The sequence below is a fragment of the Canis aureus genome, chromosome 19, assembly GCF_053574225.1.
Source record: "Canis aureus isolate CA01 chromosome 19, VMU_Caureus_v.1.0, whole genome shotgun sequence".
NCBI lineage: Eukaryota > Metazoa > Chordata > Mammalia > Carnivora > Canidae > Canis > Canis aureus.
In genome coordinates, this window is record NC_135629.1 from 40,362,137 (window position 1) to 40,388,221 (window position 26,085).

Below are 26,085 nucleotides of genomic sequence, written 5' to 3' on the forward strand. Positions count from 1 at the left end.
AAATAAGCAAATCTTAAAAAAAATTTTTTTAAGGTGCTGCCTGGGTGGTTCAGTTAGCTGCCTGACTCTTGATTTCAGCTCAGGTCTTGATTTCAGAGTTGTGAATTCGCCCTGTGTCGGGCTCCACACTAGGTGTGGAGCCTACTTAAAAAAAAACAAAACCTCAGGGGATCCCTGGGTGGGGCAGCGGTGTAGCGCCTGCCTTTGGCTGAGGGCGTGATCCTGGAGACCCGGGATCGAATCCCACATTGGGCTCCCGGTGCATGGAGCCTGCTTCTCCCTCTGCCTATGTGTCTCTGCCTCTCTCTCTCTCTCTGTGACTATCATAAATTAAAACAAAACAAAACAAAACCTCACATACCTAAAAACAAACAAACAAGCAAACAAACAGTGAAGTTTAGCTCAATTAAAAAAGTACACAGGAAGAGAAACCACATTTTCAAACTTCTATCTAGGTCTTTACGTAAACACTAACAGCCATCTATAAATTTTATTGACAGGGCAGCCCCGGTGGCTCAGCGGTTTGGCGCCACTTTCAGTCCAGGGCATGATCCTGGAGACCTGGGATCGAGTCCCATGTCAGGCTCCCTGCATGGAGTCTGCTTCTCCCTCTGCCTGTGTCTCTGCCTCTCTCTCTCTCTGTGTCTCTCATGAATAAATAAAATCTTTAAAAAAAATTTTTTTATTGACAAAATAATCCATGGTCCTAGAAATCAGACTTGTGGTTACTGAAGGGGGGGGGACTGGCCAGCAGGGGGCATGAAGGAGCTTTCAGCACACTAGGAATATTCTCTCATCTCAGCGCTGATATAGGAGTACGTACACATGTAAACATTCTAAGAAATGTACACTTCAGCTTTGTACCCTTTTCCTATATGTACACTATACCTCAAAACATTTTTAACATTTAAATGATAAAATTCCTAAAATAGAAATTACATCTTGGTGGTTCTGAAGAATTTAAAACCAATCTGGGCCACTTACTCCTTTGCAGGAGTTATTTCATGTCATGCTTCATAAATGGACTAAGTGAAATGAAGATATTTTTAGTGAAATTGGGGAGGAAAACAGTGCACTTACCTGTGAGTTAGGGTCATAGTACAGCCCTGTTGTTGGATCATAATAATATCCTGAAGATTCGTCATACTGGTAAGTGGATGTGTCAGGCACTGCTGCAAAAACAAAAACCAGCACACAGTCATTCCAGGTAAGAAACAAGCTTTACTTGAAACTCTAAACCACTGAGATGTGGCAGGCCTTAATGGTCTTCTCTCATATCCCCAAGTGTCCCTCTGACACCCACAAAGGGAGAAAACGCTTACTAGACACAGACAACAACTAGGACCTTCCAACTGTCAACAGCCCCATGAGGTTTGGCTTACCATATTTGGTACCAGGAACTACACCAGTGGGGGAAGCGGCTGGGGCCTGTGTACTTGTGCTAGTGCTAGGCTGTGCTTCCTCAGTCTGGAAAGAACAGCAGCTTCAATATAATTTCAACTGTAAAGCCTCTTAAGAGAACTAAATCACTGCAATGATTCAGGAGGAAGGGCTCCCCTGACAGACATACTGTAGTAATGATCTAGGGCAATCCTTGAACAAAAAACACATGCTGACAACTTTCTTCCTAAAAATCAAGTTGAAGCATGCAGGAAGTATCAATACACCCTGTTTGGAATCTTATGTTCTAAATACATACCCCAAATTATTTTATCATCTAATACTACCAGAGAAGTAAGGTCGGAATATCTGTATATTATTCAATCCTGGCTCATGCAACAGGAAAGAATAATACTTTATAGCAAAAGCAAGCCAGCCCCCCCACCTCCCCGCATCACCAGTTCTGTATTTAGGACAACAGGATTACCGGAGAGCTGGGTGGATTGGAGGTCTGATTATACAGCTGGGGACTCTGGGACACTACAGCTGCTGAGGTGGTGGTCACTGCTGTGCCTAATGATAAACACAGAGGTTAGGAAGGGCCGAGGCACTAACTCCAAGCCAAACATCTTTATCTGTAATGCCCAAACTAACCTTCTGTCTTTGTATACGTTTTTTTGTTTTTTTTTTTAGGTTTATTTATTTTTAGAGGGAGAGAGCAGAGGGAATGGGTAGAGGAAGAGGGAGACTCAAGCAGACTCTGCACTGAGACTGAAGCAGGGCTTGGTCTCATGAGACTGAGATCATAACCCTCAGCTGAAACCAAGAGTCAGTCACTTAATCAATTGTGCCACCAGGTGCCCGTGTAGATGTCAGTTCTTAATAACTTAATTCCCACTGAACATCCTGGAACCTCTAACATTTTCATTTTTATGATCCTTTTAGAATGTCACATACAAAGTTAAATATTCTGCATGATGGTCAAGAAAAAGGAAGAGAAGAATCTCTAACTGGTCTGGGGTTGAGAAAAGATTTAACTATAAACTTTTAGAATTCTTTTTTTTTTTTTTTTTTTAAACTTTTAGAATTCTAAAACAAAAACTAAAGCAGAAGTTTCTTACAATGACCCTTCTGATTGATGTCTGGGCATGAGACTTTATGGCCACACTCTCTCTGCTCACATGAACCTATGTAGGAACCCATGATTCCAAACAAAGCCAAGGGAGATACAAAGTTGAATTCTAAGAATGAACATTCATCACAATACGGTCTCTAAAAGGCTGTTATCCTCTCCTGATCTTCCCTAGAACCTTAGGCACATGGTGACAACCCTGAATATGTATCCCTTACCCTCATCTTGCAGGAAAACAGATACGTGGCTTTGGGTCTAGTTAGAACATCTAGTCCTATCTCCTTAATGATAGCTGCTTAAACAAAAGGTAAAACAGAGATGAAGTTTACTACCTGATGCAGATGATGCATCAGATTCCAATCCTCCAGCTTGTTGCTGATAAAACTGTTGGTAATCCTGTGAGTACTGAAGAAAAGTCCACTGTTAAAGCTGCTATTCTCAGACCTGCTCTGGAGAGCAGAAGTTGGATGCTGGTCAAATCTACCTACCTGAGCATATTGGGCATAGCCATCTTGGCCTGGCTGCAGGTAACTGTAGTCAACACTGCCTCCTTCACCACTCTGAGACTATAAAATGTCAAAAGAAAAGGATACACACAGGTGAGGTTAGTGGACATCAAGGAAAGAAGCCAGGAAGTACTTCCTAAAACTGACCTTGGAGAGCTCCTAAGGCACCAGAGATCACTTCTGTGAATTTGGGCACCACCACCACCACGCTATTTTGAAAAAAATTTTAACAATTCCTTCATACCTGGGTAGATGACCACTGAGCAGCAGCAATGGCTGTACTGGCCACAGAGAAGGCGCTGACCCGGTTACCATCTGGGAGGACCAAGTCTCTGAAAACACAAAAATTCCATCATGTGGTTCTATCTCAGCATGCTCCCAATCTGCCAAGGAAATAGCAATTCACTCTAGCTTTTGTTGAGAGCTCTCAAATGCTAGCAAGGCCTCATTTCTCCATGGGTGAGTTCCTTAGTGGGCAAATGTCTCTGCAGTATCACTGTTTTACTGTGTATCCTACCTTCTAGTAAGGTGTTTCCTGGGTGAGCAATGATACTACAAATGGGAAATTTACATCTCTGGACTGAGGCTCACTCTATATGAAACTATTAGCATGCTGTTCTGGAAAGAATTATTTCCAGATGGGTTTGCACTATCCTGAAGCTGTTTGCATAGCACATATTATCCACCCATCTGTCATGTGTGCCTCTGTCCTGTTCTGAAGTTTTCTGGCAACTGTTTTTTCAGGAAATATACTGTAAAAGAAGACAACTGTCTCCCTCCCAACCTTGGCAACCGGGGAGGATTGTATCTCAGTGTTGAGAACATGGGCTTAGGGTACAGTTAGCAAAGCACCCCTGGGCAAGTGTATAAGTACAGCGGTTTGAAATAAAAATAAAGCTACTCACTTTCTGGCACTTTTTGCAAAATCAACCCCAATAGTTTTGCCATCAATTTTCAAAGGAGGGTGGAGACTCTGCAATATCTGAAGGAGCTGAGAGGCATCCTGAAGGAGAATGTCAAGAAAGACAACTTTGTCATGTAATTAAAAATCTCTCCCTACCACCGACTCCATTCGAAGTTTAGCTTTCTATTAAAAAAACAAAACAGTAATTCATTATTGTTTATGCATATGAATCCTTGAGGAGAAAAACCAGCCCTCTTTCTTCCAGTACATGAAGGTATTTCATATGTTCAAAGGAGTAAATGCTAAATCAATCTAAAATAAAGGAAGAAGGAAAAATTAAACTGTGGCTCAAACTTTAGTTATGCTAATTATCTACAGGTATACACATTATTTTTTACCACTTATCACATGTAGCCCTGACCTCTGGGCTCCAGGAGCCTTGCAGACAGCATTACAATTAGATGAACCGCATTTGCCTCTTAAAGCCTAATTTCTTGTAAAAGGAAAGATTGAGTGAGCACCTCACCATTGCAGAAGACAGCTGCACAAATGCGAAGCCCCTGTTCTGCTGGGTCTGTTTGTCTTTTATGAGGCGAATATTATTGACAGCTAAAGATGCGTAGGGAGACAGTGCTGTCATGATGGAATCCACCACAGTGTGCGGGGCTATGTTTCGAAGTATGATTGCTGGAGGTGAAAGAGACAAATGACATATATGTGCATTCCCACCACCGATACTTTTTTTTTTGTTTTTAAAATTTTTTATTTATTTATTTATTTATTTATTTATTTATTTATTTATTTATTTATTTATTTATTTTTTTTAATAAAGATTTTTTTTTTAAATTTTATTTATTTATGATAGTCACATAGAGAGAGAGAGAGAGGCAGAGACACAGGCAGAGGGAGAAGCAGGCTCCATGCACCAGGAGCCCGACGTGGGATTCGATCCCGGGTCTCCAGGATCGCGCCCTGGGCCAAAGGCAGGCGCCAAACCGTTGCGCCACCCAGGGATCCCTTTTTATTTATTTATGATAGTCACACAGAGAGAGGAGAGAGGCTGAGACACAGGCAGAGGGAGAAGCAGGCTCCATGCACCGGGAGCCCGACGTGGGATTCGATCCCGGGTCTCTAGGATTGCGCCCTGGGCCAAAGGCAGGCGCCAAACCGCTGCGCCACCCAGGGATCCCAGCACCACCGATACTTTTTAAGGCAGGTTCAAGGACAAATACTTAAATCCATTTTGGGAGAGTCCTAGTATACCTTGCACTTTGACATGGAAAAGATGCTAAAAACCAAAACTGAGGCCACAGCCATTCTAAAAACCCTATTCATTAAAAAAGGATAAGAAAACAAAAACTTCTGAGTTTAACTTCTACCACAAAGGCCAAAAGAGCATAGTGGAACTTACTATCACAGTAGTAATCCACAGACTGAACAGACTCTGTAGTTCCAGGGGGCACTTCCTGTTCAGAGTCTACAAGGGAAAGAGACAAGGAGACTCAGTAACATAAAGAAAAACAAACAATAAACCAGTGTATTTTTAGTAAAGAAATACATTCAAACCTCAAAGTTCAAACCTCAAAGCTTTAATTTTAAGTAAATGTAAGCATTTATTTTTATTTTAAACCATCTGTGGCTATAATAATACATGATTAATTTCGACGTGATAAACATGGAATGCGAAAATTGGGCCAGTGGAGGACTGACATTACTTCAGTACTAAAGAAAAGCAGGAATAGAATACAAACTGTGAACAGGCTTAATTTTGGAAAATAAAAGAACTCTCTGCACCCACAATCATCAGAAGCATCTACCTAACATAAGGTAAGAAAGTTTAAGAATTATTTGTTGAAATGTCCTACAATCTATACTTTTCCTCAGGCTTGCAGACAGTCCAATTAGTCAGGTTTTTAATGCATATTCCAAATAGCTGAGTTTGGGCTTACCAAACTTGTCCGCTCCACATCGGAAGCATTTTAGTCTTTTCCTGAAATTGTTAAGGCAGCACTGGAAGAAAAAAAGTTTTCTCTGTAATTATTTCTCACAGTAGGCCAGGCTTACTAGTAATGAAATGGATTAGAGCAATATGGCCATGGACAAGTCCGAGGTAGCAAATAAAAGAACAGAGTGATATCACGTAACCAAGACAAACGGGAAGTCACCTAAAAATTTAAAATTTTATATGTTTTACTATGTGAATGGAATTCTTCCAAGAAAAACAAATATTTTTTTACTTTTAGAATTTGTTTATTCATGAGAGACCAAGAGAACAAGAGAGAGGCAGAGACATGGCTGAGGGGGCAGGTTCCTTGCAGGGAGACTGATACAGAACTCGATCCCCAGACCTGGGATCACACTGAACCAAAGGCAGAAGTTCAACTGCTAAGCCACCTGGGTGTCTCCCAGGAAAAACAAATCTCGATATATTTTGAAGTAGAATTCCATTTTTATCAAGTTCGAGGAAAGCTTCATTTCACCCCAAAACTTTATAGCAAACCCTCCAGTGGTGAATTTGTTTCTTGCATCAGAAGAACACTTAGTGGGATCCCTGGGTGGCTCAACAGTTTAGCGACTGCCTTCGGCCCAGGGTGTGATCCTGGAGTCCCAGGATCGAGTCCCACATTGGGCTCCCTGCATGGAGCCTGCTTCTCCCTCTGCTTGTGTCTCTACCTCTCTTTCTCATGAATAAATAAATAAAATCTAAAAAAAAAAAAAAAAAAAACCCACATTAAAAAAAAAAAAAAGAGGAAGAACACTTACTATATGGACCACTCTAGATACACAATGTAACAGAATACTGTCTAGCCCCTACTGGACATGGTTCACATGCAGAACAAAGATTCCAAGTACTCTCAGAATGTCAATGGCAACACCCAATGCTCAAAATGATGCATTGGTGGGGCACCTGGGTGGCTCAGTTGGTTAAGCATCTGACTCATGGTTTCAGCTCAGGTCATGATCTCAGGGTTGGGGGATTAAGCCCTGTGTCAGACTCCACACTTGGTGGGGAGTCTGCTCAAGATTCTCCCCACTGACCACTTGCATGTGTTCACTCTTTCAAATCAGTCCTTTATTTTTTATTTTTTAATATCTTATTTATTCATGAGAGAGAGAAAGAGAGAAGCAGAGATACAGGCAGAGGGAGAAGCAGGCTCCACACAAGGAGCCCAACGGGGGACTCGATCCCGGGTCCCCAAGATCATACCCTGGGCCGAAGGCAGGCACTAAACTGCTGAGCCACCCAGGCTGCCCTCCACTGATCCTTAAAAAAAACAAAAACAAAAAACAAGGGATGCCTGGATGGCTCAGCAGTTGGGCGTCTGCCTTTGGCTCAGGGCATGATCCGCGGTTCTGGGATCAAGTCCCAAATCAGGCTCCATGCATGAAGCCTGCTTCTCCCTCTGCCTTTTTGTCTCTCATGAATAAATAAATAAAATCTTTAAAAACAGGGGATCCCTGGGTGGCGCAGCGGTTTGGCGCCTGCCTTTGGCCCGGGGCGTGATCCTGGAGACCCGGGATCGAATCCCACATCGGGCTCCCGGTGCATGGAGCCTGCTTCTCCCTCTGCCTGTGTCTCTGCCTCTCTCTCTCTCTCTCTCTCTGTGTGTGACTATCATAAATAAATAAAAATTAAAAAAAAAAAAATCTTTAAAAACAAAAACCACAAAAATAGTGCACTGGTGACAGCACTATAATGTTTTAATTTTATTTGTTCGTTCGTTCATTCATTCATTATGACACAGAGACAAAAAGAAGCAGAGACACATAGGCAGAGGGAGAAGCAGACTCCATGTAGGGAGCCCGACGTGGGACTTGATCCCAGGTCTCCGGGATCACACCCTGGGCCGAAGGCAGATTCGCTCAACTGCTGAGCCACCCAGGTGTCCCATAGACCTTAATATATAAATAAATAAAATTGCTAGTGTTCTAGGGATTCTAGTACTTATACAGGAGGACCCAAAGAAAGTCACAAAAATCACTCTATGATAAAAGCTGGTGACTGTGTATTTTCTAGTTTCCTTGTTCAAAGAAAAAAAAACAATAAAACCCAAAGGATTTTTGTCTGTTTGCAAAGAACATATGCTTACCTTGTTACAAAGCCAATCTTCAAACTTAGGTCTGGGATTGCTATAATGCATCGCAATGTGCTTTCCTTGAATCACCAACTTTTTCTGTAAAAAAAAGAAGTAATTAGTTATTCCCATTGTGAGGAACATGTGTCCATTTTCCCAGGGCAGAGCACACTTCGGAAAAATCAGTGCTCTGGAATTAAATGGACAACATACGGGGAAGACCAACCACCGCCACCTATACTCTGCCCATCCAATCCTTCAGATAGGCAGTAAGAGAATGGGATGCGGAGTAAAGGTAAACGGAGTCAGGGAGTGCTGAGAAAGCTGCCAAACTCTAACCGCTGACATGCACCAGGCCGTGTCTCCAGCAGAGACAGAAGTCCTAACATTCAGCATTGCCAGGCTGCCTGAGAGTGACAGTCTATTTCAAAAAGCAGAAGACACAATTCTCCCAGTTCTGAGATTGCCTCCTACTTTAGCCTCAGCATGGTGTCCTTGGGCTTCGCTTCACTTTTCCCCCAGTCCCCGTCCTTATGCAAAGTAAATCCTTTCTAGTTCCCCTTCCCCAAACTCTTGCTTCAGGATGTGTCCTCTGGGGGACAAAGGGAGGGGAGCTCAGGTTTTTTTGGGGGGAGCTCAAGTTTAAAGGGAATCTGGTTACAACTCTTTCTTTGGAGGGCCTATTCTGAATGCCATCGACTCTAAAGCAGCTAAATGAGATTTCTTCCTGCCAATTGAAACCATGTTATGTCCTAGGTGACAGATGTGTTTTTCCCTGAAATACATGGTACTCTCTTCAAGATGAGTAACCAGGAGGCCAATGAAGTTTCTTCTGGGGGGTCAGAAGAGTTCGTAAATGCATACACCACCTTACCCTTCAAGTCAACCACGTGACTAAAAGAGACACAACTTTAAAAGATCAAAACTCCAAGCTCAATCAGTCTAGCCAAGAGTATACCCAGCACCTGCCCCCAAAGAGCCTTCATTTAACAGGAGCACCTTTTCTTTTGCTTTTCATGGGGGGGAGGGGGATCAATGGGGGAGGGAGCAGGGTGTTCTGATACTATCAGAACAGATTTAAGTAAGAGGTTAGATATCCAGATTTTTAAAAGGAGTCTAACCCCTCTAAATATACATACTGTTGAGTAATTTGGTTCTTGAAAATCCTGGAAGAGTTAAGACATGCTGTGAATGTTGTCTCTGCAATATCTAAAGGCAAGACTGCATGTCTGGCCAAGAGGGAAAAAGCTGAAGGGCCATCCACTCACTTTATTGTACAGAAACAAAAATGAAGCTGGGAGATATGTCAACAGATCATCCCAGTAGGAGGGGTGTGTGCTGGGGGAGACTCCAAACTATCACTGAGTCCCTAATCCTATTGGTCTTATTTCTGGAGTGAATTTGAGCTGTAATGAAATATTACACGTGAACTTAGCTTTGTATACATTAAAATTGTGGAGATTTTTAAATGTCTTGTGAGTTTTAATTTCTTTGGAGTTTTAAACTCCCAGGCAAGCCATTCTGATACCTCCAATGCATCAAAAGATGCTGCTGTGTCAAGAGGGCAGACTCACATGAAGCTTGTGTATAGGTTCTCAATTTACTAACATGGTGTCCGTGGTAGGAAATGAATGAAACTCTATTTCTGTAAGATCAGGCTATCACCTCTGAGTTAAGAAAATGAGAGGTTTAAAAATCTAACAAATCATTCAATCAAAATGATATGCTCATTAGTGAGTCTTTGTTATAAACAGCAATACATACCGGAGTGTAACTTATTCGTGGGTGACAAATCATAAAATGTTGCAGAAAAGCAACATAATGAGTTAAACAAACTTCCCAGAACACACTGGGTTAAGGCATTTAATACTGCACTTTGTGGAGTTCTGGCAAAAAATGTTATTTAAGTGCCAAGTACAGAATGTTATCTCGACAAACTGTGGAACACTTCAGTTAATGCTACATCAAAGAACCATCAATGATTTGCTTTGAACGGAATACAAAAGGCATTCTCAGGGAGATTAGAATGTTAATGCCACTTTAACTAGATTAGACAGCAGCAGGACACCAGCTTCCAGGCTAATCTCATCAGACTTATTGTTCATAAATTCCATGAGGTCCTTACATAGTCCTTGAAGACCCATATGAGCAGTTATGCCTCTTAGAGGCTTGTGGTCTCCAAGCAGAAAAATGGAATTACTTCAAAATGCCTGTAGCAGACTTCTACTGCATTCTTTTTGCTATTAAATCGAGAGTTGGATATTTTAAGATTACTCTCAATGGACACAATGAATAGGAACATCATCAGTAGGGGAAAAGAGAAGGTGTTTTGGTTATCACCAGACAGGTATTCAGTGATTAACAAACTCTGCCAGGCAGCCACGTTTAAAAGCAGAGCAAATTCTATAATGCAGTCCTTGCTGCTGTATTATTCTAATAATATCAATTTTAATATATACAAAGCTTTTCTTTTAAAAAAATCACTCCTTTGGAACAAACCACTCCTTCAACCTTTTTTGTTTTTTTGTTTTTAAATTGTACAGACTTGTTCCATTTTCATGAATATCTAGACTTGGTGAGTGAAGCAACCTGATTGGCTTCCATCCAGCTGGTAGCATCTTGCAAGTGATAAAACTCCACGAAGGCGAAACCACGGCTTACACCTAGAGACAGCATTCAGATATAGACGGGATACTCGTGTTAGTCAGTTCCTTTATAACAGGTGAATCTCTCTCCCACTGCTTCAACACTGCGTGACAAAGCCAATTGGGAAGCAGCTTTACAAATGTGACTTGACTTGGGGATCTTCTTGATACTTTGCCATGGCAAGGAACCAAGCCGCCTGAACTAAGTGCCACTCGATTTGATTCCACGCTTAAAAAGTAACCATGCAACCGACTACAAACAGTCAAACAAGGAGTTTATAAATCACTACTTACCGAAGGAAAAAAGCCCCTAAAAACAAAGTTTTTAAAAAGGTCCTCAGGTGCTCTCTAATATCGTTTTCAAAGAGTCACATTCCTTAGCCATGGCAAACCTTTCATTCTGAATTCATGTGCTTGAAGATTGGGGGAATCAGGATGGTCTTTACGGGCTGAGGTGGGAATGGGGAAGAGAGCCAGAACAGCCGGAACTAAGCAAGCTCTCACCTGTTTTCCTCTTCATCAACCTCACGTCTGCTGGCTGAGGGCCTTCAAAGGACTCCATCATTTCTCGAATCTGTAGAGTTTTACACATTTATAGTTAAAGCTTCACCATAAACTATTCCACACCAAAGAAAGTTCAAGGACCAGGAACTGCAACAACTGCTTAATCAGCCAAATTTTAAACTTCTATCACCAAAATATAATCATTCTAAAAAGCAGAATAAAAAAAAAAAAAAGAACATTTCTCATAGAAATGAATGTACTTTAACAGCCTTAAAAGCATTCTTTATATGCTGCCTGGGAACTTCCCTTAGATACAAGTATTTATGTTATGATAAACAGTCTTGCTTGGGTGCTTGGATGGCTCAGTTGGTTGAACATCTGACTCTTGATTTTGGTTCAGGTCATGATCTCAGGGTCAAGATTGAACTGTGTCAGGCTCTGCTCTTGGCAGGGAGTCTGCTTGGTTCCCCCCCCACTCCCCGGTCCTTTCCTGCTGCGTGTACTCTCTCTCTAAAATAAATAAATCTCAGGGGATCCCTGGGTGGCTCAGAAGTTTGGTGCCTGCCTTTGGCCCAGAGCGTGATCCCGGAGTCCTGGGATCGAGTCCTGCGGCTCCCTGCATGGAGCCTGCTCCTCCTCTGCCTGGGTCTCTGCCTCTCTCTTTATATGTCTCTCATGAATAAATAAAATCTTTAAAATCAATCAATCTGTCTCAGGCTGTCTGCATTTGGCTCAGGTCATGATCTCGGGGTCCTGGGATTGAGTCCTGCATCAGGCTCTCTCCTCAGTGGGGAGTCTGCTTCTCCCTTTCCCTCTGCACTCACCCCAGCTCATGTCTGTGTGTATGTGCACAGGGGCACTCTCTCAAATAAAATCTTTTAAATAAGTAAATCTTTAAAAAAAAAAAAAAAATCTTGCCCATGGCACACTGTCCTGAAAGCCTCTCTTAGTCTTACCTTGCTGTCCTTTGTTCTAAAGTACTAGAAAGAAAATGAGATTTATTTTATTATTATTATTATTTAATTTATTTATGATAGTCACAGAGAGAGAGAGGCGGAGACATAGGCAGAGGGAGAAGCAGGCTCCATGCACCGGGAGCCCGACGTGGGATTCAATCCCGGGTCTCCAGGATCGCGCCCTGGGCCAAAGGCAGGCGCCAAACCGCTGTGCCACCCAGGGATCCCAGAAAATGAGATTTAGAAGAAGCAGAGGATGTGCCATTGTCCTCTGAAGTATGTGATCCAGAATCCATAGCAAGGGACCAGGGTGGCTCAGTCAGTTAAATGTCTGCCTTCAACTCAGATCATGATCTCTGGGTCCTGGGATTGAGCCCCAAACCAGGCTACTGCTTAGCAGGGAATCTACTTCTCTCTCTGCCCCTCCCCACTGCTCATTCTCTCTCAAATAAATCTATTTTTTTTTTAAAGATTTTATTTATTTATTCATGATAGACATAGAGAGAGAGGTAGAGACACAGGTAAAGGGAGAAGCAGGCTCCATGCCAGGAGCCCGACTCGGGACTCGATCCCGGGACTCCAGGATTGCACTCTGGGCCAGAGGCAGGTGCTAAACCACTGAGCCACCCAGAGATTCTCCCTCCCAAATAAACCTTAAAAAAACAATAGCTAAAAAATAAGGAACTCTCAAACATTTTTTTCACAATTATCTTTTTTTTTTTTTTTTTTTAAATGATAGTCACACAGAGAGAGAGGCAGAGACATAGGCAGAGGGAGAAGCAGGCTCCATGCACCGGGAGTCCGACATGGGACTCGATCCCGGGTCTCCAGGATCGCGCCCTGGGCCAAAGGCAGGCGCCAAACCGCTGCGCCACCCAGGGATCCCCTCACAATTATCTTAAATGATTTTCGTGCTGGGAGATCCTTGGGTAGCTCAGAGGTTTGGCATCTGCCTTTGGCCCAGGGTGCGATCCTGGAGTCCCGGGATCAAGTCCCGTGTCAGGCTCCCAGCATGGAGCCTGCTTCTCCTTCTGCCTGTGTCCCTGCCTCTGTCTCTATCATGAATAAATAAATAAAAATCTTAAAAAAAAAATGATTTTCGTGCTGAAAATTAACAAAGCTCATAACATTCCTAGGCTCCTAGTAAGTCAAAATAAACATCAATTGAACCTAGAAGAATGAATTTGGCCTGGTAGGTTTGTTATTGATGTTAGACCAAGCTGTTACTGCAAAAGGCAAAGAAATACACTATTTCTTACTCATGCCAGGCAGAAATATTCCAAGGCAAAAAGAAAAAAACGGCAAATTTGTGAAATAATTTCTTACTGGTCCCTAACTTTTTGTTATTGCACAAAGGCTACAGATTATATATTGTTGATCCTCATTATATTGGATTCCGTATTTGCAAATTTGGCCACCCACTATTCTAACTCCCAATCAATACTTGTGGCACTTCCAAGTCATCCATGGACATGTACAGATTTGAGTTGCTTGATGCACATGTCCCAGGCTGATAGTCTGCTTTGTTTCAGCTTCCATAATGTAAAGAAGGGTCCCTTTTCGCAGTCTCTTTAGTGTCAAGTTTTCCACAGTTTTCTATTTTTTGGTTAGTGATTTCACTATTTTTTTTTTTTAATTTTTATTTATGATAGTCACACAGAGAGAGAGAGAGGCAGAGACATAGGCAGAGGGAGAAGCAGGCTCCATGCACCGGGAGTCCGACATGGGATTCGATCCCGGGTCTCCAGGATCGTGCCCTGGGCCAAAGGCAGGTACGAAACCACTGCGCCACCCAGGGATCCCTGATTTTACTATTATATTTTTTAAATTTTATTTTATTTTATTTATTTATTCACAAGAGAGACAGAGAGAGAGATGCAGAGACACAGGCAGAGGGAGAAGCAGGCTCCAGGCAGGAAGCCCAACGTGGGACTCGATTCTGGGACTCCAGGATCACGCCCTGGGCCAAAGGCAGGCTCTAAACCTCTGAGCCACCCAGGGATCCCCTATTATTTTTTTTTTTAATAAAAATTAAGCTCTATGCCCAACATGGGGCTTCAATTCATGGGCCTGAAATCAAGGGTTGCATGCTCTACTGATGAAGCCAGCCAGGCACCCCAGTGATTTATGTATTTAAAATGGCTCTCCAAGTGTGGTGCTAAAGTTCTATCTAGTATTTCTAAACACAAGGAGACTAATATTCCTCACAGAGAAAATACGTATGTTAGAGAAACTTCATTCAGACACGACTTATAGTATTGTTGGATGTGAGTTCATAAGTTAATGAATCAACAATATGTATTAAATAAGCCATCTCTAAACCAAAATACCACCTAAGACAGGATTATGTACTGACCCTTTGACGAAATGTAACCAGAGGCTCACAGGAACCTAACTTTTATTTTTCTAGGAATGATGGTTTAGTATGTAGTATTCTATCCGCAGTGACTTTATAGACCATAACAACCACCAATAAAAAGAATGGACTATTTTTTCCACAGAGTAGGAGAAGTTCTACACTGAGCCAGACCCCATCATGTGACTCAGGTCCATGCTTAGTAACATAGTAACTGAAAAGTTAGTCATCAGAGTAACTAAAGACAGTTACTATAAAAGTACTGTTAACAGTAACACATATAGTACCATAGTAACTAAAGACAGTTACTCTAAGAGTTCACATATCAGTGGGAGGGCTAAACTAAAAAAATTCAAACAGTATGATAAGCTGAAGTTCTGATTAAAAAACGTAATTTTAAAATATTTTAAAGACCTCAACAAGGGGATCTGCTAAGAATACTGCACAACTTGGGAACCTCAGACATTCTACTTTGAAAACCAGCCTTCTTATGGTAGGCACTTCTATTTTCCTAAAGAAGCCAGAAATACAGGGACACCTGGGTGGTTCAGCGGTTTAGTGCCTGCCTTCAGCCCAGGGCATGATCCTGGAGTCCTGGGATCAAGTCCCACATTGGGCGCCCTGCATGGAGTCTGCTTCTCCCCCTACCTGTGTCTCTCATGAATAAATAAATAAAATCTTAAAAAAAAAAAAAAAAGCCTGAAATACAAGAGCAGTTTCACTGTCATTCATTCTCGTTTCATTGCCAGCGTGGAGGCCCCTAAAAGTCAGCTAGAGCACTGCTTCCCCATGCTGCTCACTTCCTCTGCAGGCGCCCAGGGCCACAGGCCAGCAGAGTACTCAAAGGAATAACCTGCTAAACAGGCAAACTTTCCTAAACTGACAACTCCTGTAGTATTTCCTGTATCTTCTACTCCACCTGCCCACTGTTGCCCCTACCTGAGCTCAGCTCGGTCTTCCCTGTCCTCCCATTACCATTCTTTCCCTCCAACATTCTAACCTGTGCAGTTCTTGCTACCAGGCAAAGCCCTAAGTAACTTATTTTATACTTATCTGAGTTTTCAAAGATTCTGGCACCTGGCCTCAAGAGCACTTTCTCACCCACCTCTCTCCTGCCAAAAGCCTTTCAATTCAACCAAATGAACCTGGTGACAAGGCCTTGTCTACATTCAGCATTCAGAATCTATTTCCATGTTTGCTTGTGTGATCGCACAGCCTGGAGGGCTAGTCTACCACACCTTTCCCCCAGTTTTCTACCAGACCCAAACATTTCTTCTCCTTTTTTTTTTTTTTTTTTAATTTTTATTTATTTATGATAGTCACAGAGAGAGAGAGAGAGGCAGAGACACAGGCAGAGGGAGAAGCAGGCTCCATGCACCAGGAGCCCGATGTGGGATTCGATTCCGGGTCTCCAGGATCACGCCCTGAGCCAAAGGCAGGCGCCAAACCGCTGCGCCACCCAGGGATCCCTCTTCTCCTTTTTTTAAAAAAAGATTTGATTTATTTGGAAGAGATTGACAGAGCACAAGCAGGGGGGAGGGGCAGAGGGAGAGGGAGAAGCAGGCTCCCTGCAAGGAGCCCAATGCCAGCTGGATTCCAGGACCCTGGGACCACGACCCGAACTGAAGGCAGATGTCCAAATGACTGAGCTACCCAGGCACCCTGGACCCAAACATTCTATCCCTCAAAAATCAGCTCAACTAAGATCTCCCTGAAACCCTTCTTTATCCTCCACCTAAAAACCTCTCTTAAAGAAGCTTCCTTCCACATACATTTTTTTTTTTTAAAGTAATCTCTGTTCTCAATGTGGGGTTTGAACTTACAACTCTAAGAGTCACATGCTCTACCAACTGAACCAGTAAGGCACTCCCCTACCTTTTCCCAGAGACATTCTGCAGAACCTCTTTCAACAAGACCTCTAATAATGAAGCCTTCAAAGGCAGCCCGGGTGGCTCAGCAGTTTAGCGTCGCCTTCAGCCCAGGGTGTGATCTCGGGGTCCTGGGATCGAGTCCCACGTCAGGCTCCCTGCATGGAGCCTGCTTCTCCCTCTGCCTGTGTCTCTGCCTCTCTCTGTGTCTCTCATGAATAAATAAATAAAATCTTTTTTTTTTTTTTTTTTTTAATGGAGCCTCCAAGCATAAAAAGGCACATTGGTAGAATGATGAACATGTCCAAAGTGGCCTACGGGGAAAGCAGGTGGTGGATGTGGTTGGAATAAATAAGGGCTAGAGAAGAGATTGCCACCGGAAAGCAGGTAGTGCCCAGTATACCAAGCTCCTAGTTGGCCAGTCTGAGGAGTGGGGAGTCAGGAATAGTCTTCTTGATAGGTTTCTCAGGTTTCAAATTTCATCAAATCAAAGGGTAGCCAGATCATGAAGGAAGTGTTTTTACTGATACATCCTCACCAAATAAATAAACAATTCAATAAAAAGGAACTGATTACCATCTAATGACTATTGAAAGAATAAGACCTGCTCCCTGTAGTTAAGGAAGTTCTGAAAACTCAATTCTATTTATTCATAAGAGACACAGAGAGAGAGGCAGAGGGAGAAGCAGGCTCCATGCAGGGAGCCCAATGTGGGACTCGATTCTGGGACCACGGGATCATGCCCTGAGCTGAGATGCAGACGCTCAACCGCTGAGCCACCCGGGCGTCCCAGAAAACTCAATTTTACACTGAGCTTCAAAGCCTAATTATAAATGGTAATTTACCTCTGAACCAAGATGAAAAAACCCCACCCGAAAAATGGAAATATACTTCACTGGCTGAGATGTTAAATTGTGGTAAAACAACAGTGTGAGAAAATGATCGAAGCCCTAAATCTGCTGTGCCTACTAGACTGCTTGTTACAACTGCTGTTTTCTCTTACATCGCTCTCTGTGATGGTGATGGGAAGGCCGCGCAGCATGATGGTCTTACTCTCCCTCTCATCACTGATGTCATGTCTGTAGTCATGCTCGCCATAGTCACCATCTGAATGGTAGCCATCTTCGGATCGGTCACTGTTCCTTCTTTCACGTTCTCTCTGATTTATAATAAAATTACAATTAAAATCATGCTGAGTTTATACCCTTTGATCCAGTCCCTCCACTCCTAGGAATTTATCTTTAGGAACAACAGAAAGGGTATGGGAACTCCATGATAATGTTCACTGTAATGTTTCTAAATTGGGGGTGGGGGTGGGGTTAGAAGGGCCATAACCATTTATTTCAGGAAGAATGGTTTAACAACTGACTGTACAGTATACTATCACACCGAAATACCACTAACTGTTATAATATGAAGGTTATATGCATGGAAAAAGAAAAAACCCTGCATAATTACACGGGCAATACAATTACTTCTAAACAAAGCTGTTGTTTATATATAGATAGGAACGGGGCAAGAAACTATGCTGACCAAACTACAACTTTCAGAAGCAGCCTGAGGCACAGGGTTGGTATATTATTATGCTCTGATTGCCTCATCTTTAAAATAGAAAGACACCCACCGGTAAGGGATTGTAGTGAGACCTACATGAGTTCATTTAAGTCAAGTGCTCAAAAGAATGCCTGGGGAGCCCTATGTAAATCCTGGCTAGAGTTTCTATTACCACGAGTTCAGTTTATCTTTGAGGATTAGAGTCACCTCAGCAGATTTCAGAATAATAGAGGGTCTGAATTGTAATACTCAAGAGAAGAGTTCCAAACTTGACATCCTTACTTCATTTCTAAGATCTTAGAAGCTTTCTGCATGCAATATACAATTCTAACTACTCCATACCGGGTACTAGACCACTCACCTCTGGGCTGTCATAGTCTCGGTAGTCGTCATATCTGTCACCTCTCCGATCATCACTAGATCTTTTGTAGTCTGAGTCCCTCCGCCTGCTTCTGGATTCACGCTCATCTCGGTCATCCCTGTCTATGATGGAACCGTACCTTCCACTACGCTCTGTTCTACTCACTCTGCCAGGGAAAAGAATTTTCATTTAATCTAAAGTAAATCACCATTTATACCTTTAGAAAACATGGTTGAAAATACCACCCCTCGCCCCAGAGCTCAGTGTATAAGATATCCAAGTAGTTTTATATATCCCTAAAATTTATCACCAGATTCTAGTTTACAAAGACAACCACTAGGAAAACATCTACACCCCTAAAGGCAAAGATAACTTTCAGGAAATCATGCTAAATATGAAAATATGGCCACCACACATTTTTTTTTTTTAAAGGTGAGGTTGGCCAAGTTCATCCTGTGTATTACCAAACCTGTAGTCTACACATATCACCCCTCTTATCCCTGATTCAGATCTTGCTGATCAAAAATAGGAAGAAAGTAATTTTTAGCATCTCACCCCATCTCAAAGAGAATGTGTTCTCACTCACCTACTCTCAAGGGTATCACACTACTGGGAAATGGACTAACAACCTGGATGAATTAAATTAGTTTTTTTCCCTCATCGGGCAGTTAACCAAGTTCATTTGTTAGACATAACCAGTACCAACAGAAAACATTATTTCCTATAACATCTGGTTTACTTTTGGTTACTGGACAAATCTAGTAACAAGAGGCTTAAACCCATTTGACTACAGATATAGTTCTTTCAAAAATTGTTTACCAGGTTCATAAAACAACTATGTAAGGACAAGACAAAGGAAAGGCTTAGAAGGGCCTAGTTAACAATTTTAACTTGTAATGTTAATGTTACATCCTCACCAAATAAATAAACAATTCAGAGTATACAAATTTAATAAAAAGAAACGAATGAAATTAGTAGTTAGGACTATTTCATAATGGGAAGTATGAGGATGAGAAACCCTAAAAGGGTAAATGTTAATTTAGTAAGTCATTTGGAACCACAGACTGCTAACACAACATTAGAACAATGACATTACGTGACAAGAACACCTCCAGAAACTCTCTGGGCCATCAATTTGATTTATCACTAGCACCAGACTCAATACTAAGAAGGTGGCCGAATAAGGTCTTGTATGTAAATCAAACAGTTTGAGTGGGAGAATCCACAGATGACACAGCAGCCAAATGTTCTCATCTTAATTCTCTAGTAATTTTTCAATTCATTTATTTTTCATGTAATCCATGGTCCAAAGCTTCTACAAATCAGGATCATCTTGCTACAGAGGGGACAATAACAAGAACTTGTGTTCACTGATTGCTTGCTATTATGTAAAGTGACAGACTTGTATGATCTCCTGGCTTCTACATAGGCTGCTTTCCACACTGGGAACCCTCAGTGACCCACTCCACTCTGCCCTCCTTTGCCTAATTCTTACCTACCCTCAGGATTCACCTTAGAGGATACTTTCTCCAGGAAGCTTTCCTAGATATTTCCAGGAAAGTACATGCTTCCTATGTGTTCTAACAGCACCCTTGACTTCTTTTATATAGCACAGTTCACACAGTACTTCACTTCTCTCATTAAACTGCACGCTTTAAAAATAAATAAATAAAAATAAACTGCACGCTTTTAAGAGCAAGGCTCATGAAGGCAATAACAATACTTGGCACAAAATAGATACTCAAATATTTGTTTGATAAACAATTAAAAAAAATAGTTCAGTCTCTGATGAAATGTTGAGATTAAAAACACACACAGTAGTAACTTACCGTTTGTCTGAACCCATTATCCTACTGAAGATGTACCACACTATTCCAAAAGGTCCAAATTTTGTTTTTTTCTAGGAAACAAAAGAGATTGGTTGCTGAAAATTTGAGATCATTTAAGTCAATCTTTCTATAAGCTAGGACACTACTGAAGTTGGAATTTCATCAAATTAATAACAGTGATTATCCAAGGTGGGGGCAGGAGGATTAACTGTCATTATGAAAAATCATAGTAAGATTTTGTTGAAACGAACACAGCAGGAAGATGAACCACACTTTAAATATTAGAGTCCCTATTCAATAAGAATCCTTCCCTTCTACTTTAGGATTACAAAGCAAAAAAAAAAAAAAAAAAGGCAGCGATGCAATCAGCAGACTGTGTTCTAATCAAATCAACTCCAAGGGGGTAGTTGGTGGTTAAAACTTTAATCAAAGCGTCTTTATTAATACAAGGAGCAATATAAAATTCAAAATTTTCTGATGAAAAGTTTAAATCTTTCAGAAGCCAGGATGCTGCGGTGATTGAAATCTACTCCATTTATAACGCAACGGCTGGTCCAAAGCTATTTCAATGAGACAAGAGCAAACCTCGACACGACTTAATTCTTCAGTAACAATAACCACCACTAACCCTTGAGGCTGCCAGCTGGGCCCCGCAGCGCCCTGGCGGTGATAAAACAACACACAGCTAGACCGCGTTCAATGCGTGCAAGATCTGAGAAACTACTTTCAGCCGACCCTGGCGCCTGTTACAGAGTAGGCGCTCAACGAACATTTGCTGAATTACAAATGGAAGAGAACCACCTGGGAGAAATAAGGCCCTGGGCAGAATCTCTAACACCGCCCCTTGTCGCCCCGGCAGTGCCGGGACCCACCTTCGCGGGGTGTTGAGGCCGAGATGGCGGCGCCACAGCCTGCGCGACCGACTCAGGCGTCCGGCTTTCCCTTTATGCCTGCACACGCCCCTCCTGACCCCCAAGAGGCTCCCAGCCTGCAGATCGGCCTTCGCCCAACAATCTCCCGGAAAGGGCGGATTCAAGTACAGCTGAGGGGCGATGGCGGCTAGAAACTGCCGGGCGCCCCTGAGGAGTACCCAAGGGACAGTCGACGGCTCCACGTTCAGTTGGGCTAGGGAGTCGCAGACGCGTCCCGGCAGACACACAGTCAAGAGCACGAAAGAAGCGGGTCTCGGGTGGGGCAAGAGGACGCCCTCCGAAAGCTGACAGCGCAGGCTGCGAGGAGGGGCGCGGCCCTCCAATGCTTCGGGTAACTACTTGAGAGATGCGACTGGGGCTGATCGGCTGCTGCCCGAGGCTGTCAGGAAGGCTGCACAAGTCCTGCCTCAAAAGCAAGAACCGCGGGGCGCTACGGGCGGATGCTGCACTTACCCCCAGGAAAGACCAAAGTGGCAGAAGTAGCGGTTTTGTGCCCCAGAACCTCCAACAGGGTACGGCCGCCTCACAAAATGGCGCCTCGGTCGACGGCCGTCTCCTACCCACAGTACCTCGCGCCTGCCACCTCCCCCACACCACCCGCCTCCCGAGGAGGCATCCAATCCGCGACGGTGTCTGGCTACGCGAGGACTGCTGGGAAGTGTGGTCGCTAAGGCGTCCTGTCACTCACTATGCCCTGTGTTAATTTCCTGCGTATTTCTTTCTTTCTTTCTTTCTTTTTTTTTTTTTCAAAACCAAGGGTGAAGTTGCCAGTCTGCCATTTGCAGACTCTGATTAGAGCTCTTACCTTTATCGGTAATTCTTTGCCTTTGCTACAAAAGAGTACAGTTTGCTTTCCCAGACACAATGTAGAATATCACGTTTAATCTGGTTTTAAGAGAAGTCACGTTAGTTGACCGAGTATTGTATTATTGGACTCTAGATTGTTGGGCTAGATGCTTTATAAATATCTATTTTTTATATTCATAACCTATGAGATGGTTATTAAACCCATTTTGCAGGTGAGGAAAATGAGGCTTATGGAAATGAGAATTCTTAAAACAAAAACAAACACCTCTGTACCCAACATGGGACTAGAACTCACAACCCCGAGATCAAGAGTGGTATGCTCTACTGAGCCAGCCAGGCGCCTCCAAATTAAGAGAATTCTTGAAGGCAAGTTTTAAGAGTGTCATTCAATTGATATTCTCTAGCCTAAGGCAAAGGCTCAGGAAAGTTGTTTTTTCAGGGTTAACAGTATTTGGATGTCTAATAGCATCTCAAAGTTGCAGCCAGAACTCAACCGTATCTCCTCCACAGCCTTCCTCAGCTCATAAATGGCAACTTCCAGTTACTGAGGACAAAAACCCTGTAGTCATCCATGATTTTTTCCTTGCATCTAATCTGTCAGTAAATCTGTTGACTCTATCTTCAAAATATATCTAGGATCTGACCACTTATAGCTGCCTCAGTTGCTGCTCACCTAATCAAAGCCATCCATCGCTGTCCTTGTTCGAGAGATAGTAGTTCAGGCAGAGTTAATAGTAGTGGAACTGGGATTTGAGCTAATAAATGTGATTTCAGAGTCCATGCTCTCAATTACTAGAATGTAAACTCCAGAAGGGCAGAGAAGTATCTCTTTAGTTCACTATGTATCCCCAGTGGCTCTACTGGTGCCTGGCACATGGTATGTACTCAATAGATATCTGCTGAGTAAACAAATTAATCCACCAACAAAGAAAGCTAAACGTGTAACATTTGGGGTGGAAAATGGCAAGGATTCTTGGGTAATTAGGAGGTATTTCAGACTGGGACTGGTCAGTGACATGGTAGTATTCCAGTGCCTCTAGTTAGCATAATTTGCCCTTTGGCATTATTTACAGAGATATTTTTAGTGAACTGGTCTTTCAGGTCACATATACAGACAAGAAGAATTAGACCATGACAAGGTAGAGGAAGATACCAGTTATAGAAAACTGCACCATATTCTTTCTCAAAGAGAGATCTTTCAAGAATAAGTGGAAAGGGGATGCCTGGGTGCCTTAGTGGTTAAGCATCTGTGTCAGGCTTGGGTCGTAATCCTGGGATCCAGTCCTTCGTTGGGCTCCCCGCAGGGAGCCTGCTTCTACTTCTGCCTATGTCTCTGCCTCTCTCTGTGTGTCTCTCATGAATAAATAAATAAAATCTTAAAAAAAAAAAAGTGCTGGGGCAGCCCCGGTGGCTAAGCGGTTTATCCTGGAGACCCGGGATCGAGTCCCACATCAGGCTCCCTGCATGGAGCCTGCTTCTCCCTCTGCCTGTGTCTCCGCCTCTCTCTCCTTCTGTATCTCTCATGAATAAATAAATGAAATTAAAAAAAAAAGTGGAAGGATGTCAGTGAGTAGATTCTAAACCAGAAGCTTCAAATATATTGGAAAATTTTTTTCTTGGTAAAGCAACCAGGAAAAATGTTCTTTAAACATATTCTAACTACGGGCATTCTACAGTAAGGGCATTAAGTGGTGGACACTGGAAACTCTTTGGGTAATCAAAAAACAATAGATGGAAAGGTAGAAATTTCTGATTTTGGAACAATGGATGACTTCCTTTCTCTCTTCCTCTCTCCTCCTCTGTATGCATGTATTTATCTCCGTTCAGGCTGCTATGAAGAAATACCACAGGCTGGGTAGCTTATAAACAAAAAAATTTTTCTCACAGTTCTTGAGGCTGAGAAGTCCAAGATCAAGGTGCTGGCATGGTCAGGTGAAGGCCCTCTTCCAGGTTGCAGACTTCTTATTGTATCCTCATGAGGTAGAAGAATCTAGGAAGCTCTGTAGGATCTCTTTTACAAGAGCACTAATCCCATTTATGATGACTCCATATTCATGAGCTTAATTATTTCCCAAAGCCTCATCTACTAATACCATTCATTACCTTTAAGAATTAGGATTACCAAAAAAAAGGATTAGGATTTACAGGGGCACCTGAGTGGCTGTGGTTGAGTGTCTCTGCCTTTGGCTCAGGTCGTGATTCTGGGGTCCTGGGATCAAGTCCAGCATCAGGCTCCCTACAGGGAGCCTGCTTTTCCTTCTGCCTCTCATGAATAAATAATTAAAATCTTAAAAATAAGAAAGGATTACAATGTATGAATGTTGTGGGGAGGGGACACATTCAGATCATTGCACTATCTATACATACACATAGTTCTACTTTTTCATGTGTGCATATATGTATTTATATATAGTGTCCAATTTACGGGGAGGAGATATATGTAAAACCTCCATCATTAGAAAAAGTAAAAGTATGCAACCCACAGAAGGTACCCAAATATGTTTAATGAAATTTAAAAGTTAAACATAGATAGGGTCATTGTAAACCCTGCAATGGATGTCTTGGATGCGTCAGTTGCTGAATCCAGAATCTGCTAGACTTTTTTTTTTTTCTGAACCTGCTAGATTTAATGGCCACTAGAAGTTGATTGCTTTGTTCTCAAAGCAGTTCAACAAGCACTTCTGAATATCCCTGAGGTGCTTGCTGGGTTGAGCTCCAGAGCAGTGCCCCCAAAAGCCTGTCAGGCAGCTGATGTGGGTCTGGAAAAGTTTAACAAGTTCCATAGCTAATAAAGAAAACAAAGACAACAAACAGTTGTTTTTTTGTCTCTTTTTGTTTGTTTTTTGTTTCTTTAAAGTTTTATTCTTAAGTAATCTCCACACCCAACATGGGGCTCAAACCTTACAACACGGATTCAAAAGTCACATGCTCCACCAACTGAGCCAGTCAGGCGCACCTGTTTTTTATTTTAAATAAAGCCATGTATGTTCACTACAGAGAAAAGTTTTTTTTTTTAGTTTTTTTATTTATGATAGAGAGAGAGAGAGGCAGAGACACAGGCAGAGGAAGAAGCAGGCTCCATGCACCCGGAGCCCGATGTGGGATTCGATCCCGGGTCTCCAGGATCGTGCCCTGGGCCAAAGGCAGGCGCCAAACCGCTGAGCCACCCAGGGATCCCCAGAGAAAAGTTTTTTAAGATTGCTTTTCCTGGGGGCGCCTGGGTGGCTCAGTGGTTGAGCATCTGCCTTTGGCTCAGGTCATGATCCTGGGGTCCTGGGATTGAGTCCTGCATCGGGCTCTCCACAGGGAGCCTGCTTCTCCCTCTGCCTGTCTCTGCTTTTGTGTCTCACATTAATAAATAAAATTAAAAAAAAAAAAAAGACTGCTTTTCCTAATCTTCTGAGGTTAAAAAAAAAAAAGTTCTGTTAAAGAAATAATGATTTTACCTTTTTTTCCTTAATTTTCCACCACTTGGCAAAAGAAAAAAACTAGTTCACTTGTTTTGATCTCAGGCTGGGAACTATTGCTCCAGAATAAGTAAAGACTTATGTGAGAACTCTTACCTATACAAAGAAACTAATTTTTGTCAAGATAGACTTTGATGAACTGACATATATGCAATCAAAATTTAATTCAGCAAGTATTTTCTATAGACCTATGAACAAGGTATTATTCACTCATTTATTGGGTGCCTACTGTGTTAGGCCCTAGGGATATAGTAAGGAAAATTATCCAAGATCTCTGCCCTTATGTAGCTGGCATTCTGATCAAAGCCTCAGGGAACTGCCCAGGGACATTGCAGGGTAGCACACTTTTCATATTCATCCCCCCTCCCTTTTTTTAAACATTTATTTGAGACAGAGAGAGAAAGCACAAGCCGGTGTAGCAGCAGGCAGGAGAGAGAAGTAGGCTCTTTGCTGAGCAGAGAGCCTGATGTGAGGCTCAATCCCAGGACCCTGGGATCATGACCTGAGCCAAAGGCAGATGCTGGGGGATCCCTGGGTGGCTCAGTGGTTTGGCACCTGCCTTCAGCCCAGGGTGTGATCCTGGAGTCCTAGGATCGAGTCCCACGTCAGGCTCCCTACGTGGAGCCTGCTTCTCCCTCTGCCTGTGTCTCTGCCTCTCTCTCTCTCATGAATAAATAATATTAAAAAAAACAAAAAACAAAGGCAGATGCTTAACTGACTGAACTACCCAGGTGTCCCTCCTACTTTCATCAATACCCAAAATACTGTCTTAAAAATGTATGGAATAAATTAGACCTTATTTCCAACA

At 42.5% G+C, this 26,085-nt stretch overlaps 1 protein-coding gene across 2 annotated transcripts in view; it reads right to left on the reverse strand.

The window, feature by feature from the left end:
- Positions 1 to 21,611, reverse strand: part of RBM5 (RNA binding motif protein 5) — a 29,629-nt gene extending 8,018 nt beyond the window's left edge. For both annotated transcript variants that reach the window (XM_077858823.1, XM_077858822.1), the window contains exons 1-17: positions 21,457 to 21,611; positions 20,072 to 20,142; positions 18,243 to 18,408; positions 17,331 to 17,486; positions 11,148 to 11,217; positions 10,588 to 10,661; positions 8,014 to 8,097; positions 5,872 to 5,932; positions 5,334 to 5,399; positions 4,449 to 4,609; positions 3,924 to 4,021; positions 3,263 to 3,350; positions 3,001 to 3,078; positions 2,845 to 2,917; positions 1,868 to 1,953; positions 1,383 to 1,467; positions 1,081 to 1,172 (exon numbers count right to left, since the gene is read on the reverse strand). In XM_077858823.1, coding sequence (XP_077714949.1) covers positions 1,081 to 1,172; positions 1,383 to 1,467; positions 1,868 to 1,953; positions 2,845 to 2,917; positions 3,001 to 3,078; positions 3,263 to 3,350; positions 3,924 to 4,021; positions 4,449 to 4,609; positions 5,334 to 5,399; positions 5,872 to 5,932; positions 8,014 to 8,097; positions 10,588 to 10,661; positions 11,148 to 11,217; positions 17,331 to 17,486; positions 18,243 to 18,408; positions 20,072 to 20,088 — 1,455 coding nt within the window. In that variant the 5' untranslated portion in view covers positions 20,089 to 20,142; positions 21,457 to 21,611. The remainder of the gene's footprint in view (positions 1 to 1,080; positions 1,173 to 1,382; positions 1,468 to 1,867; positions 1,954 to 2,844; positions 2,918 to 3,000; positions 3,079 to 3,262; positions 3,351 to 3,923; positions 4,022 to 4,448; positions 4,610 to 5,333; positions 5,400 to 5,871; positions 5,933 to 8,013; positions 8,098 to 10,587; positions 10,662 to 11,147; positions 11,218 to 17,330; positions 17,487 to 18,242; positions 18,409 to 20,071; positions 20,143 to 21,456) is intronic.
- Positions 21,612 to 26,085: the final 4,474 nt, after the last annotated feature.